At 41.2% G+C, this 12,599-nt stretch overlaps 1 protein-coding gene across 1 annotated transcript in view; it reads left to right on the top strand.

Moving 5' to 3' along the window:
- The window catches only part of trip4 (thyroid hormone receptor interactor 4), a 121,550-nt gene that overhangs the window by 3,950 nt on the left and 105,001 nt on the right, over positions 1 to 12,599 (top strand). Inside the window, exons 7-11 of the mRNA XM_049597643.1 lie at positions 13 to 228; positions 331 to 460; positions 729 to 922; positions 1,077 to 1,201; positions 1,358 to 1,449. Coding sequence (XP_049453600.1) covers positions 13 to 228; positions 331 to 460; positions 729 to 922; positions 1,077 to 1,201; positions 1,358 to 1,449 — 757 coding nt within the window. The remainder of the gene's footprint in view (positions 1 to 12; positions 229 to 330; positions 461 to 728; positions 923 to 1,076; positions 1,202 to 1,357; positions 1,450 to 12,599) is intronic.

Genomic DNA, 12,599 nt, shown 5'->3' on the forward strand with positions numbered 1-12,599 from the left:
CTTAAACTCCAGTGTGAGGAGAACGCAGGTCCTCGATGATGAGTCGGACTACTTTGCCACTGATTCCAATCAGTGGTTGTCACCTAGTGAGCGAGAGAAGCTGAGGAAGAAGGAAGAGGAGCTGAGAGAGCTTCGCCATGCCTCTCGCAAGGACAGGAAGATCACGTTGGACTTTGCTGGCAGACAAGTGATTGATGAGGGAGACAACCTCAGCGAGTACTACAACAAGTAAGATGACCTGACACAGCTTGAATCAAGGCTGCAAGGGCAGATTAGAGTTGTGTAGTTAGGCTAAAAACACCAGCTCATTTTGACATGTTTGAAAATCAGGTTGGATGAGACCATCAAGGCCATGAACAGCGACTCCATGTCAAGATCACCCATGTATTCTGGGAAACAAGGTGGAAGGCAGACCCTCAGAGAGCTGGTCAACCCCAACATCATGCAGTCTGCACCAGAGGTAGATCATTCACACTGGGAGTAACAGTGGTGTCACTCTGTGGTATATTATCAACACTGCACATAAAGCATTTCTTCTTAAATCATTTGTGCCATCATAAAACTTAATTAGAGAATCAGTAAAATTGGTTGACACTGACAGCTCACAGCTGCTTCTCCCACATGTTGCCTCAGTTTGCATAGTTCTTTTTTTCCATCATGCAAATTGTGCAGATGGTATTCTCACAGATTCTACTAATGAAAATGATGACAGTGAATGCACTTTTCAGTGGGTAGATGTTGGAGGCGGCGAAAGCTACAAGAGAAACACAAAGCAGGAAAAGAGCTTGGCGGAGGACAAGGGAGGAGAGGAACGTCACAAGCTGCGGCTCCAAGACAAAGAGCTGCAGGAGATGTCTGACGGCGGCTGGTGCCTCAGCATGCACCAACCGTGGGCCACACTGCTCGTCAAAGGCATCAAGAGGTAAGGAGTAAACAAAATCCAAAATGAGCTTTGGAGGCAAACAAACACAATTGCAGTGTTAACCTTAAAGATCCAGGGATTGTTTTCTGCCAGGCCAATGATAGTAGAGGTAATGCTGCATTATGTGTGTGTGTGTGTGTGTGTGTGTGTGTAGGGTTGAGGGGCGAACTTGGTACACATCCCACCGGGGTCGCCTTTGGATTGCTGCTGCAGCCAAGAAGCCCACTCCTCAGGAGATAGCTGAGGTGGAGGCCATGTACCGCCACATCTACAGGAGAGGTACACAAACTGCACACAGCAAATCAGTAAATTAGACTGTGACTGCACAGCAAACAGCACTTGTAATTGAAGTGCGCTCATCTGCCACAAAGTCTGACATGATGTCTGTAGTGTCACGTGTTGTTGGGTCTCTAATTGCTTCTGTTTCCTGTGCAGAGCCCAGGTTTCCCAAAGACTATCCCACTGGCTGCTTGTTGGGCTGCGTCAACATAACCGACTGCCTGTCTCAGGAGCAGTTCAGAGAACAGGTCAGTGAAGAATTACACTATACCAGTCAGAGTTATTAGTACAACAGAGACAGGGGTGACTGTTTTTTTTTCTCATTGATCCATATTCTTATTTGTGACATTAGTGTCAAGTTTCTACACACCAGACAAAAAAGCTTGTCATGGGAGCTTATTTAACGACTTAAAGACTTTCACTTAGCGTTTGTTGTGTGTTGGGGATGTGTGTGTAGGTGTGCGTATATGTATGTGCGGCAGTGGCGCTGTCTACAATATGGAAAGGGAGCAAAAGAAATCAATACACAGACAGAAAGAAAAAGACACAGTTAGTTTGGTTGCTCTGTGCTTTTTGTGGTTGTAAACAGAACTTTTGACTTTTTCTTAGAGAGACAGAGAGAGGTGCAGGCAGGAAGCCACACACAGCTGTTTCTACAGATCTCCCCCCACTGGTTTTGACAAAGAATTGTTCAGAAATTCAAAAAATGTTTAGCACTTTGCAGGCTCTACGTTCTTATGTGAGTTGTCTGATTAATATATTTACACCAAAATAGGTTATATATCTTGATTTATGGGGAGAAACCAAGCAGTTCTGTGTTAAATCAGACTTCAGCAGCCCCACACAGCCGAAATGGAAAACTCCTTTTCTTAACCACATTTTCCTGAAACTGCAATGATTTGATTGTGAGATTTGCAGTTGAATCATGCTCCTTAGATTGAATCATCAAATAGTTGACTAGTCAGGGTCGGCCTTAGTACAAACTATAACTAAAACGTCATTAATCCTTTGAAACCTGAGCAAATTGGCTTGGTTTCTTTTAAAAACGTGGGAAGAAGGCAATGAGCAATGAAAGAAGAAATGACCCAAAAAATTAGCTTTTTAAAAATAATTTTCTAAATCTATTTATTTTTTGCAACTTGTGGAACATTTCTCACCAGTTTCTTTTCCCCTTTTCCCCCCATGTTTTTGAAAGAAATCGCGCCAATATGCTCAGGGTTCAAAGGTGTAAATACTTGCGAAAGGCATCTGAAAGCAGCACAAGAAAAGTGATGTTGCTCCAGGTTTCAAAGGGTTAAATTGTCAAACAAATCAGAGATGTGGGTGGTAATACAGGTCAGAAACCAGGACAAGGCACCATAGCAAAACTATCTGGGAAAGACAACTACAATGTTTTATTTAAATCAAAGCCATTATAACCCTAAATAGACCCAAGGGGAGGTGATGGACAGAAAGACTTGAATACAAGTTTGAAATGATGCCACACAGAACCACTGTGATGCTGTGTGAAGTTACTGAGTGTCAGTGTTTGGATGCTTTGTGATCTGAGTACAGTAAAAGTGTGATTGGCTTTTTGCTGACTTGGCGGAGTGTTTGCTGTCGTTGCTGTTTTTTGTTGTTGTTGTTTGGGTTGACTGCTGGAACTCTTTTATTTCCTATCCTCCTCCTCCTCATTTTGGCTTGTCCAGTCCCTCAGTCCCACATTTTGTCTCTTCATGAAATTGTATTGGAACTGTAAGAATTTAATGAGCATCATCATGGAAATTTTGACACACAGGTAAACACACAGACCTCTTGGATAGTGCATTGTGATTTTATAGACATCCAGAGGCTTATTTCATCCAAGACCACACAGTGCAGGACAAAAACACACACAGTGAAACACAGTTTTATATGCTAGGAGGATGACTATAACTCTTCCTACACCCTTTCCCTTGTATGTCTTGGAAATTTGACAGAGAGATTTTGTATTTGACTGAGTTGATCATGCATTTTGTGACCTCTGTGTAAAATTGCTGCAATATCATCTCTTACCAGCAGAGGTCAGACTGCACCTTTTCACCAGCATCTCCCTGCCAGCTTACAGCATTCCCCACTAGAGGCAGTGTGCACCACAGGACTAACCACTGACTCTAAGCTCTCATTATACCAGTTCCAGCCAACCAAGATGGTTTATACATACACACACACACCACACTGGCATCGCCCTATTAGTTTTATTGTGTTTATGCAGCATACATTCAAAGAAGGGTGTGTGTTGTCTCACAGCTACAGGAGACGTAAACACAATTAGGAATAAAACAATAGACTACTGCTGCTTTTTGTGCTTTTCATTTTATGTCCCCCATCACACTTAAATCCATCCTTAACCAGAGTGTTACAAGGACTCTGGTTTGACTCTGAACATGTGATGTGGCAAAGCAAGGTGGTGCTGCATCGGCAGTATGGTCAGTGCTGCCCCTTTTTGGACTCATAAAGGGTTTTTTTTTTAGCTTTTACACTCAAATTGATTTAATTAATTGCAGTTTTACCAAATATGAAGTGGAAAATACACCCCACTCTCCATTAAGTCAACATAGAGTCGTTCTCTCATTCGCTGTCAATGGAACATGTTAAAACTTAATTACATTGCCATCCTCGTCTCGGCTGTTTTGCCTCCGGCTTTGGGAGAGACTGTTATGTCTGAGGTCGACTGGTCTCATCCTTTTAGAGTATATTATATGTTTGTTATGATTAGAGCTGAAACAATGAGTAGATTACAAAATAAATTGCCACTAATATGATCATCATTCATCGTTTAAAGGTCCAGCGTGTAGGATTTAGTGGGGTGTCTTGGCAGGAGTGGAATAAAATATTCATAGCTTTATTTTAATTAGTTTAAAATCACCTGAAACTAAGAATCGTTGTGTTTTTGTTACCTTAGAATGAGATGTTTATGTCTACGTACGGAGCAAATCCTCAACCACAAAGTCGGCCATGTTGTTCTACAGTAACCCAGGATGAAGAAACACTTGTTTAAGATAGGGCCATTCACGTTTTTGCGCCAGCCACCGTAGTTCTCCAACACAGGGGCTGGGTACCTTTAGTATTTAAAGAGCCATTTTTGGCCAAAAAAGCTCTCAAATAAATCTGCCTGGAGCCACAAAACACATTTGAACCTTATAATGAAGTCTGAATTCATGCATCAACATTACTAATAAGTCTAAAAAAGCATTTATTAATCTGTTTTACCACAAGGTGGCTACTCTGCAGTGGGCTGTTTATGATTGTTTGGCACTTGAACTTTGAAGAGTTGGCAGTAAAAGGAAACAAATATGTCTGTGCACTGTTAAATACTTTATTTTAATCCTTAGCTAGCTTAGCTAAGGAGACCTTAGACTAGCCACTGCTAATTGATGTACAGCAAAATTTAAAGGAAAAGCGACAGATCGTATGACGCACATTTAGTTGATGAAATGTAACAACTTTTTTTCTTCAGTGTATAAGCTACACACTTTTACAGTTGAGAATGGAAGAATCACACAAGGCTTACGACAACGGAAAATGAAAATGAAAATGTTAGAAAATAGCCACAGTGAGCCACTGGAGAAGGCCGAAAGAGGTGCATGTGGCTCCAGAGCCACAGGTTTACTACCCATGTCCTACACGATTGGCACACGCAGAAAGTTTTAGTTGGTTGCAATTTGCAGCTCATACTGCTAGATGTCACTAAGACCTACACATGAGCCCTTTAAGTCAGTCATTTCCTGTAAGTGCTTATCTTGTTAGAGGTCGCGGGGGGGCTGGAGCCTATCCCAGCTGACATTGGGCGAGAGGCGGTTACACCCTGGACAGGTCACCAGACTATCACAGGGCTGACACATAGAGACAGACAACCATTCACACTCACATTCACACCTACGGACAATTTAGAGTCACCAATTAACCTGCATGTCTTTGGACTGTGGGAGGAAGCTGGAGTACCTGGAGAAAACCCACGCTGACACGGGAGAACATGCAAAAGCTGTGAGGCGACAATGCCAACCACTGCACCATCGTGCCGCCTTCCTCTAAGTAATTTTTTAAATAAAAAATGCTAAACAAACGAGTCTCTTAAATGTGAATATTAGTTGTTTTAAAAGTCGTCCTTGGTAGTAAATTCAGTTTTGTACTGAAACAACAAATCTGACGATGTCTCTTTCGGCTCTGACATTTTACACTTGAGATCAGCAGCCTATTCAACAATAGGAATAATTGTTAGTTGCTGCCATAATTACAATACAAGTAATGCCAGGCTTTGAATAGCAGCTCAACTATAAACATGTTTGTTTATTGTAGCATTTATATTTTTGAAAGAAAGGATTGAGATTTACCTTAAATGCCTTAGTGATTATTAAGAGTATCAAGTGAGCTTTTCCCACATCAGTCAGAGTAAAATCTTGATACAAATACACACCCTTATCTGATGAGGTGTTGCTTACGTCTTTTTATTTTTATGTTGTGTGTAAACATAAACATGTCTCATTCAACATACTCCAGTCTGCAGTAAAATCCTATAAGCAGGGAAATGTATAAAACGCTCCACAGTGCACAAACATGCCCAAACCCTGCACATTCTACAAGCCCTCATACACATGTACACACACGCTCCCGCGCAGTCGTTGATGAGATACTAGAGCAGATCACATTTGGAAAATTGTTCTAATTAAAAAAACAGAGCCACGGAAAAAGCAATGATGCCCTTTCAGGATGTACTTGTGTTTCCATGCGTCTCTGCACACACGCATTTTAACATATGTGTCTGACTGCATTAGGCCAGTTGTCTTATTTCTCAGTGTTTGGGTAGAGAGGAAAAAAATGTGTGCTGCTACATGGTTTGCATTCTGACTGCTGGGACCTGTAAATCTAAGGGCTTTCCCCTTTTGTACTCTGTCCTCATTCTCTCCTCCACCACTCATTCCACCCAGGGCTGTAAAATCATGTTTGCAGGCAGTGTGACTGCCCTTTCATCCTGTGAAAGGGTGTGTGTGTGTGTGTGTGTGTGTGTGTGTGTGTCCACTTGCACAGAGCAGCCATAAATAACACCCCCACCCAACACAAGGCCCCTCAGAAAAAAAAGAAAGGAAGGCAGATGTAGAAAATAGTGAAGCAACCAGAGAGGAACAACAGTACCAGAGGCCTAATGATGGCGCTGAACAGTTGGTTGGTGCTTATTCCAGTCACCATTTTGGGGAAAAAAAAAAAAAAAGCCGAGACTATTCGCTGTTTAGTGGTTTAAGCTCGCCTCCTTTCATGTAGGCAAGAGTGCATGTTGTGTGAGTGCATAGTAGCACACAGCTGAGCTGGGCTGGGCGAGTGGGTGAGGTGTAGGATTTACTGTCCTGTGCTGGCAGTTGTGGGTGGTTAAAAGGGGGGGTGGGGGATGGGGGGTGGCGGTGAAGGACAGACAGCCATTATTCTTGAGGCTCTTTCAAATCTGCCCCTCGTGATGTATGAAATATTTAGAGAAAGTGGAATGTGGGTGGATCAGGAGAGCATGAGAGAAACACCATAACTGCAGTAAATGTTGTAAATATTTGAATATCACTGATCCCATGCGATGGCAGTTGTTCCCCTGTTGGGGCGCTGTTGTACAAAGCTGCACCACAAACCTGATACCCTGCTGACAGTGTAGAAAGACCACCCCGGGCTGAGCAGGATCTCCATCTGCTTGACTTGGACCAATTCTTTCCCTCATTAGAAACTGACTGGTGTATTGATCCATTCTCCCCATAATCTCTCACTCCTCCCAGCTCCCCAGCCCCCCGTACTACTGATAATTGGCCAGCCATTATGATCTGTGCTCTGTCTCTCCACCCCTTCCCCCCCTCAGTGCTCACTCAGCAGTAGGTGGAGATGTACGCCTGACCTGCCGCCTGCAGAAGGCCAGGGTTGGGGGTGTCGGGGGGGGGGGGGATGAGATAGGTACGTTACAGATTGAAAACTAGAATGTTTTGCTGGAAGAGGCAGAGTGACATAATTAAAAAGGATGAGCAGAGAGCCCCAGCCAAGCTAAGCAGGTTTATGGGTGGTGGGAACGCTGCAGATGGTTTACTTCACACATGCAAATGACACTCCACCGTCCAATATTTTAAAAGTGTGCGGAAAATGAAGCATTACTATATTTTGAGCACAACATTTATCTACACGTGCACATTCTCAGTCTTCAACAGGGTTCACAGCACAGGCTAAGGCACATCACACCCCATACAGGGCTCGAATTGCACCATCAACTTACACTCCTGTGGTGAAAAAATTGATTGGATCAATCCGTACTCTTAATAAGGGTCTGATTTATTTCTCTGTCGCAGAGACCATAACACCAGCTGCAGAGCTGCACGTCTTCGTGAATACACGTCAGAGAGGTCTGGTTTTTTGTACAGGAATGCCAAGAGAACATCTAGTGACTGTTCAGAGCTGTACTGATTCATGTGAAATGATAATGAGGGCAAGAAACTAAAGGCTTTGTGTGTACGTGTTTGATCCGTACATATAGTATCTAATCAAAGGACCCTGTGAACTTCCTGATGATGAAATGTTGACATAGTAATGCAGTCTGGAAGTTGCAACATTCAGAGGTTATTGAACAGTGATGCAGCCTAATGTTTCGCAGATAAGTGTGTTTTATTAACCTCAGGTCTGTTGAAGGCTAACATGGAGCGGGTCCCCTGGCACTTATGTATCAGATAGACATATATTTGAGGCATGGCTTGTATTGTATGGTTAATAGCGGTGTTCCCCAAATGGTCTAGACTCAGGTTTCACATTTTATTGATCAGTAGGTCACAATCCAGTCACAGGCTATGTTAACATAGTTGTATTTCATAAATTAAAAGGAAATGAAGAATTGTGCACGCAGTTCTTTTTACTGAAGACATTATGGTATCTCACAGTAGGAGAAGCACTGGTCTTAATAATAAAATTAATGATGTCTGGATTACATTTGGCTGTATAGCTTCAGGGTCCTGGTGTTGTGCATGCTGGCTCAATCTCTTGCTGTCGTGGCTCACTTGGGCACTTGAGTAAAGGAGTTACTGTTATTAGTAACAGCTAAACTATTCCCCTGTTGTGACAAGTTAAAATTGCTGCTATGAAAAAGTCACAATATGGCTGAAAAACCAATGACATTAATAACAACACTAATCAATAATTAGTAGCACTAGTGTAGCAACAACTAATTGAAGAATATGTTCTAGTTATTGAGAGAGGTGTCAGATGGCACAGATCATAAGTAAATAAATACAAATAAAGAAATTAGGTGGTTAATATACAAATGCAATATGAAGCTAATTAGTGCGTTTACAAAACTGATACAGACACCATTCTTTCTTGGAATATATAAAAATTTAAAAAGATAATTAAAAAAGAGACTAAGAAAACAAAAAGACAAAGCACCCAACTCGCCCAACCTAAACAAAATCGAAGGGTATCGATATCGATAAAAGGTTGCCAGATGGTGTCAAATAAATCCACTCGCTCATTTCTAATGTATCTGATCCTCTCCACCTCGAGAGTACTGACAACATCATCAAGCCACATATTCACATTAGGGATATTTTTACCCTTCTACAACATCAATAGAAGAATATATGTTTAACAACAAGAATATGTTTTAGCAACATAAAGAGTCTATAGACTCATAACAGCAGTGCAGTAAAACACTTGCATCCTAATGTTAGGTTGTTTGCCTTCCCCTGCCTTGTTTGGACATTCCTACTGTATGTAACAGATTTCTCTTACAGTATCATCTGCATACAGTTTTTAATTATCTATGTATGTATGTATTAATTATTTATTTATTTATTCAAAAGGCTCCCCATTAGCTGACGCCATTGCACCAGCTAGTCTTCCTGGTGTCTTAAGTCCAGTACATCATAATCATTATTTATCATATACATTCTGCATACAACATCACATTTGTGTTATGCTGTGTTCATCACATGTGCACCATTAATAGTGTTACATTAAGAAAATGGTCCTTCAAACGTTGTCAAACACCCATTCCAATGTACATTTAAGTACATTGTCTTTAATCAGTCAGTCTCATAATTAGTCTATGAATTAGCCTTAAGGGCCATTACCAGGAGTCAAGAACAAGACATTATATGTGACCAGTGTTGGACTAAAATGATTATCTTTACAAAGTACCATCTGCATACAGTATATTTATATATGCAACAGTATCATCTGCATAGAGTATTATCTACATACAGTGTAGGTATGCAAATGTATCTGAATATAGTATATGTATGTAACTGTATCATCTACATAGCTATAGGTATGCTGTTCCCTAACAGTGATTGTCAACTGGAAACCATCAGTCCACATAAGCCCTGTCAAAGCTTCCCATCTATCTTGCAGAATATTGATCAATACAGAAAATGTACTGAAGAAAAAAATGCATTCTGGTATTTAGCATATGTAGCATTTTTTTCTACCATATTCAGTCAACCCCAGAAACAGCTGAGTTCAAGTAATTTTATAAGGAATGATTTACCAACCCCATTTATGTGCGTTCTACCTGCGGGTACTAAAGGCATTACATTTGCAAAGAAAGTAGTAGTGATGCATCAAAAAGTGACAAGGCACTGTTCAGAGTAAGCTAGTAAAAGCCTAACTTACAGAAACATTGTGTGCAATAGTCCACCTTCCACCCTCTCTTTCTCTCTCTCAAACACACACACACACACACTGCAGTGTTTAGTCCCAATCAAATTGTGGGCAGATTCAGCTTCAGCATATTGGATTGTGATGTTTATCACAACTGCAGTAATATCTGCTGCCTTACGTTCGAGACACACCACCGCTCGCTTACCGAAGCAGCTCCGCCCCCGCTCTCATCTTTGCCCATCAGAGGCACAGCAGCCTTCAGTGTTGATAGGCCATTATTCATGATATGTAACCAATCTGTGCTGGATGGGACATTGAGTGACACCGAGAGCCATGACTGCTGACAGAGAGAGGCGACAGCATCAGAGCCAAATTAATGCATTTTTCAAGTAACAAATTTTATCGGCTATGGTGATTAAAACATTTAAAAAAAAAAAAAAAGGAAAAATAGAAAATAAGTATGTCATGGCCAGTTTTGATATTGTGGCGGGCTGCCACAAATAAGCCAATGTATGGGAAACAATGCCAAAATTCTGCAGATTTATGCTGTGACATCTATTTTACAAACTTGGTTGTGCTTTTTCTTACTGTACAAGTTGATAAGAAGGCTTAATGTCAAGCTCTGCAATTTCTCCATCCACCTCTACATTGGAGAGGCACCATGGCAAGAGAGGGGTAGGGATCATGGCCATGTGGATTGTCTTTGCCAAGTATCCTACTAGCCATTGTACAAGCACTGGATGATCTGGAAGACCCCCATGGCCACATCAGTTTCCAACGGATATCAGGAACTGTAATTTCCATATACTGATCCGACAGAACAATAGACTCTGGCAAGAAAAAAGGAGGAGGCGTGTGCTTTTTGTTAAATGTGGACTGGTGTAGCAGTGGAAGTGTTGAGAGCTGTTCTGTTCCCGCTCACCCTCTGCTAAAAGGCAAATGGACGCTCTGGATCACTGCTGTATGCTCTTTAGAGGCGGCATCAGAGCAGAATTGTTGCCCATGTTTGGCATGCAACCATCTTGTTAAGGTCAGAATGTATAAAAAGTTATGATGCATGCCCTCAATGGCGCGAAATGTCAGGATATAGTCAGACCAGTCAGAGGCCGCCCTACAGTCTGTGCTACACGACGCAGTTTGGAGCATATTCCAGGATGTTCGGTGTCATGTTCATTGACAATGTCACTGATGTCGGTAGATTTAATTTGTAAAACAACAGAAGCAACTGCATCCAAAACTACAGTTAAATCATCTCAAAACCAGAAACCATGCATTACCAGAACCAACCTGTATGCCATAAACACAAGCACAACAGCCAGTGTAATACATGGGCGATTATGGGCGATTATAAAGCAGTAGCTGACAACGTAAGAAGAGGGAAAAAGGGACTAAATTGTAATGCACATGTTGAAGGAACTGAGAGGATCGCATTTCACGGGAGTTGTACCTTGTATGATTTCATGTGAGAAATAAATTGATTGGTCGATTGATTGGTTAATGTATGTAGCAGTATCATCTGCATACATTTTAGTGCCTGAATTAGAGTAGTTCACATATACTGTATATAATACATTAGGAGTGGGCCCAGAAGGAACACTGATAGAACAGCAGAAGACAAATGTAATCTGTCATTTATGTTTTAGTAAAATATTGTAGAATTAGTGTAGTTTAGTTTATTAATCTAACAAGGGCCCTGTACAACACACATGTTGAGTCAATTTACATCTGCGGACTCGGGGCAGGAAATTTTTAACAGACAATACAGTACAATGCCAAACATTAAATGCAAAATAGTTTGCAATTTTAAAGACAACACTTCACATATAAAACAGCAAACAAAATGTACATTATACCAGAGGTTCCCAACTGGTGAGTCGGGGGCCCATTCTGAATGTGACTTGCAAACAAGTTTTAAAAAAAATACAAATACTACAGTGAATTTTTAAGCACAGACCTTTTATTTTGAAGTCCAGTTTCATGCTGTAGAGCGAGTGACTAACGGACAGCTACTTGACAGAGACCGCAACTACCTCAATGACATGGCCAAACGCAAATATGTTAATTCCATACAAAGGTTAAGATCTGTGATCACACAATTCTTTAGGGCTTTGACTAAAAATACTAATGGATTAATTAATCATCTATAATTACAAACACACATACAGATCACAATGACGGTTAAAAAAATTACACAGTCATCTCAAAAGCTTCATACTCCCCTGATAATGCATTTATATCTAGTCTGGATTGGATGTTGTTTAAAATAAAGTTGCTGAGTCAGTTAAATGTTTCTTCTCACAATCCAAACTGCACTGATTAGAAAGTCATTTTTATTTTAGGTCATTTTTGCTCTGTATCTGCCATTTCTATTATCTCAGTCTTTGTGTCATTGCATCAGTGCTCAGAGGCCTACTTTGTATTTTTATCTGTTTAACATCCAGTTGGTCAAACAGTCTTTTATTTTGTCCTGCATTGTAGCTTTCAGCTCCTTTATGAGTCCCTATTTAAGCCCATTATAGCAGAATATGTATATGTACAGTATATAGGCTGCAGCTCAGTATGTGTGCACACCAACACATGTCAGATAACTAAAACCATAGGCGTATGGCACATCACATAGCTGCAAGCTTAGCCACTTATCTGTTAAAAGAAGTGCTGGTTTCTGTGGAATTCCATTTGTGCGAGCTCTCCCTCTGACCTCCAGAGTGGAGCAGCTCCCGTGCTTGTTAGGCCGGCTGGAAGCTCGGACTGATGCCTGCGTTTCCTTGTG

This window comes from Epinephelus fuscoguttatus, linkage group LG2 (assembly GCF_011397635.1).
Source record: "Epinephelus fuscoguttatus linkage group LG2, E.fuscoguttatus.final_Chr_v1".
In the NCBI taxonomy this organism is placed as follows: domain Eukaryota; kingdom Metazoa; phylum Chordata; class Actinopteri; order Perciformes; family Serranidae; genus Epinephelus; species Epinephelus fuscoguttatus.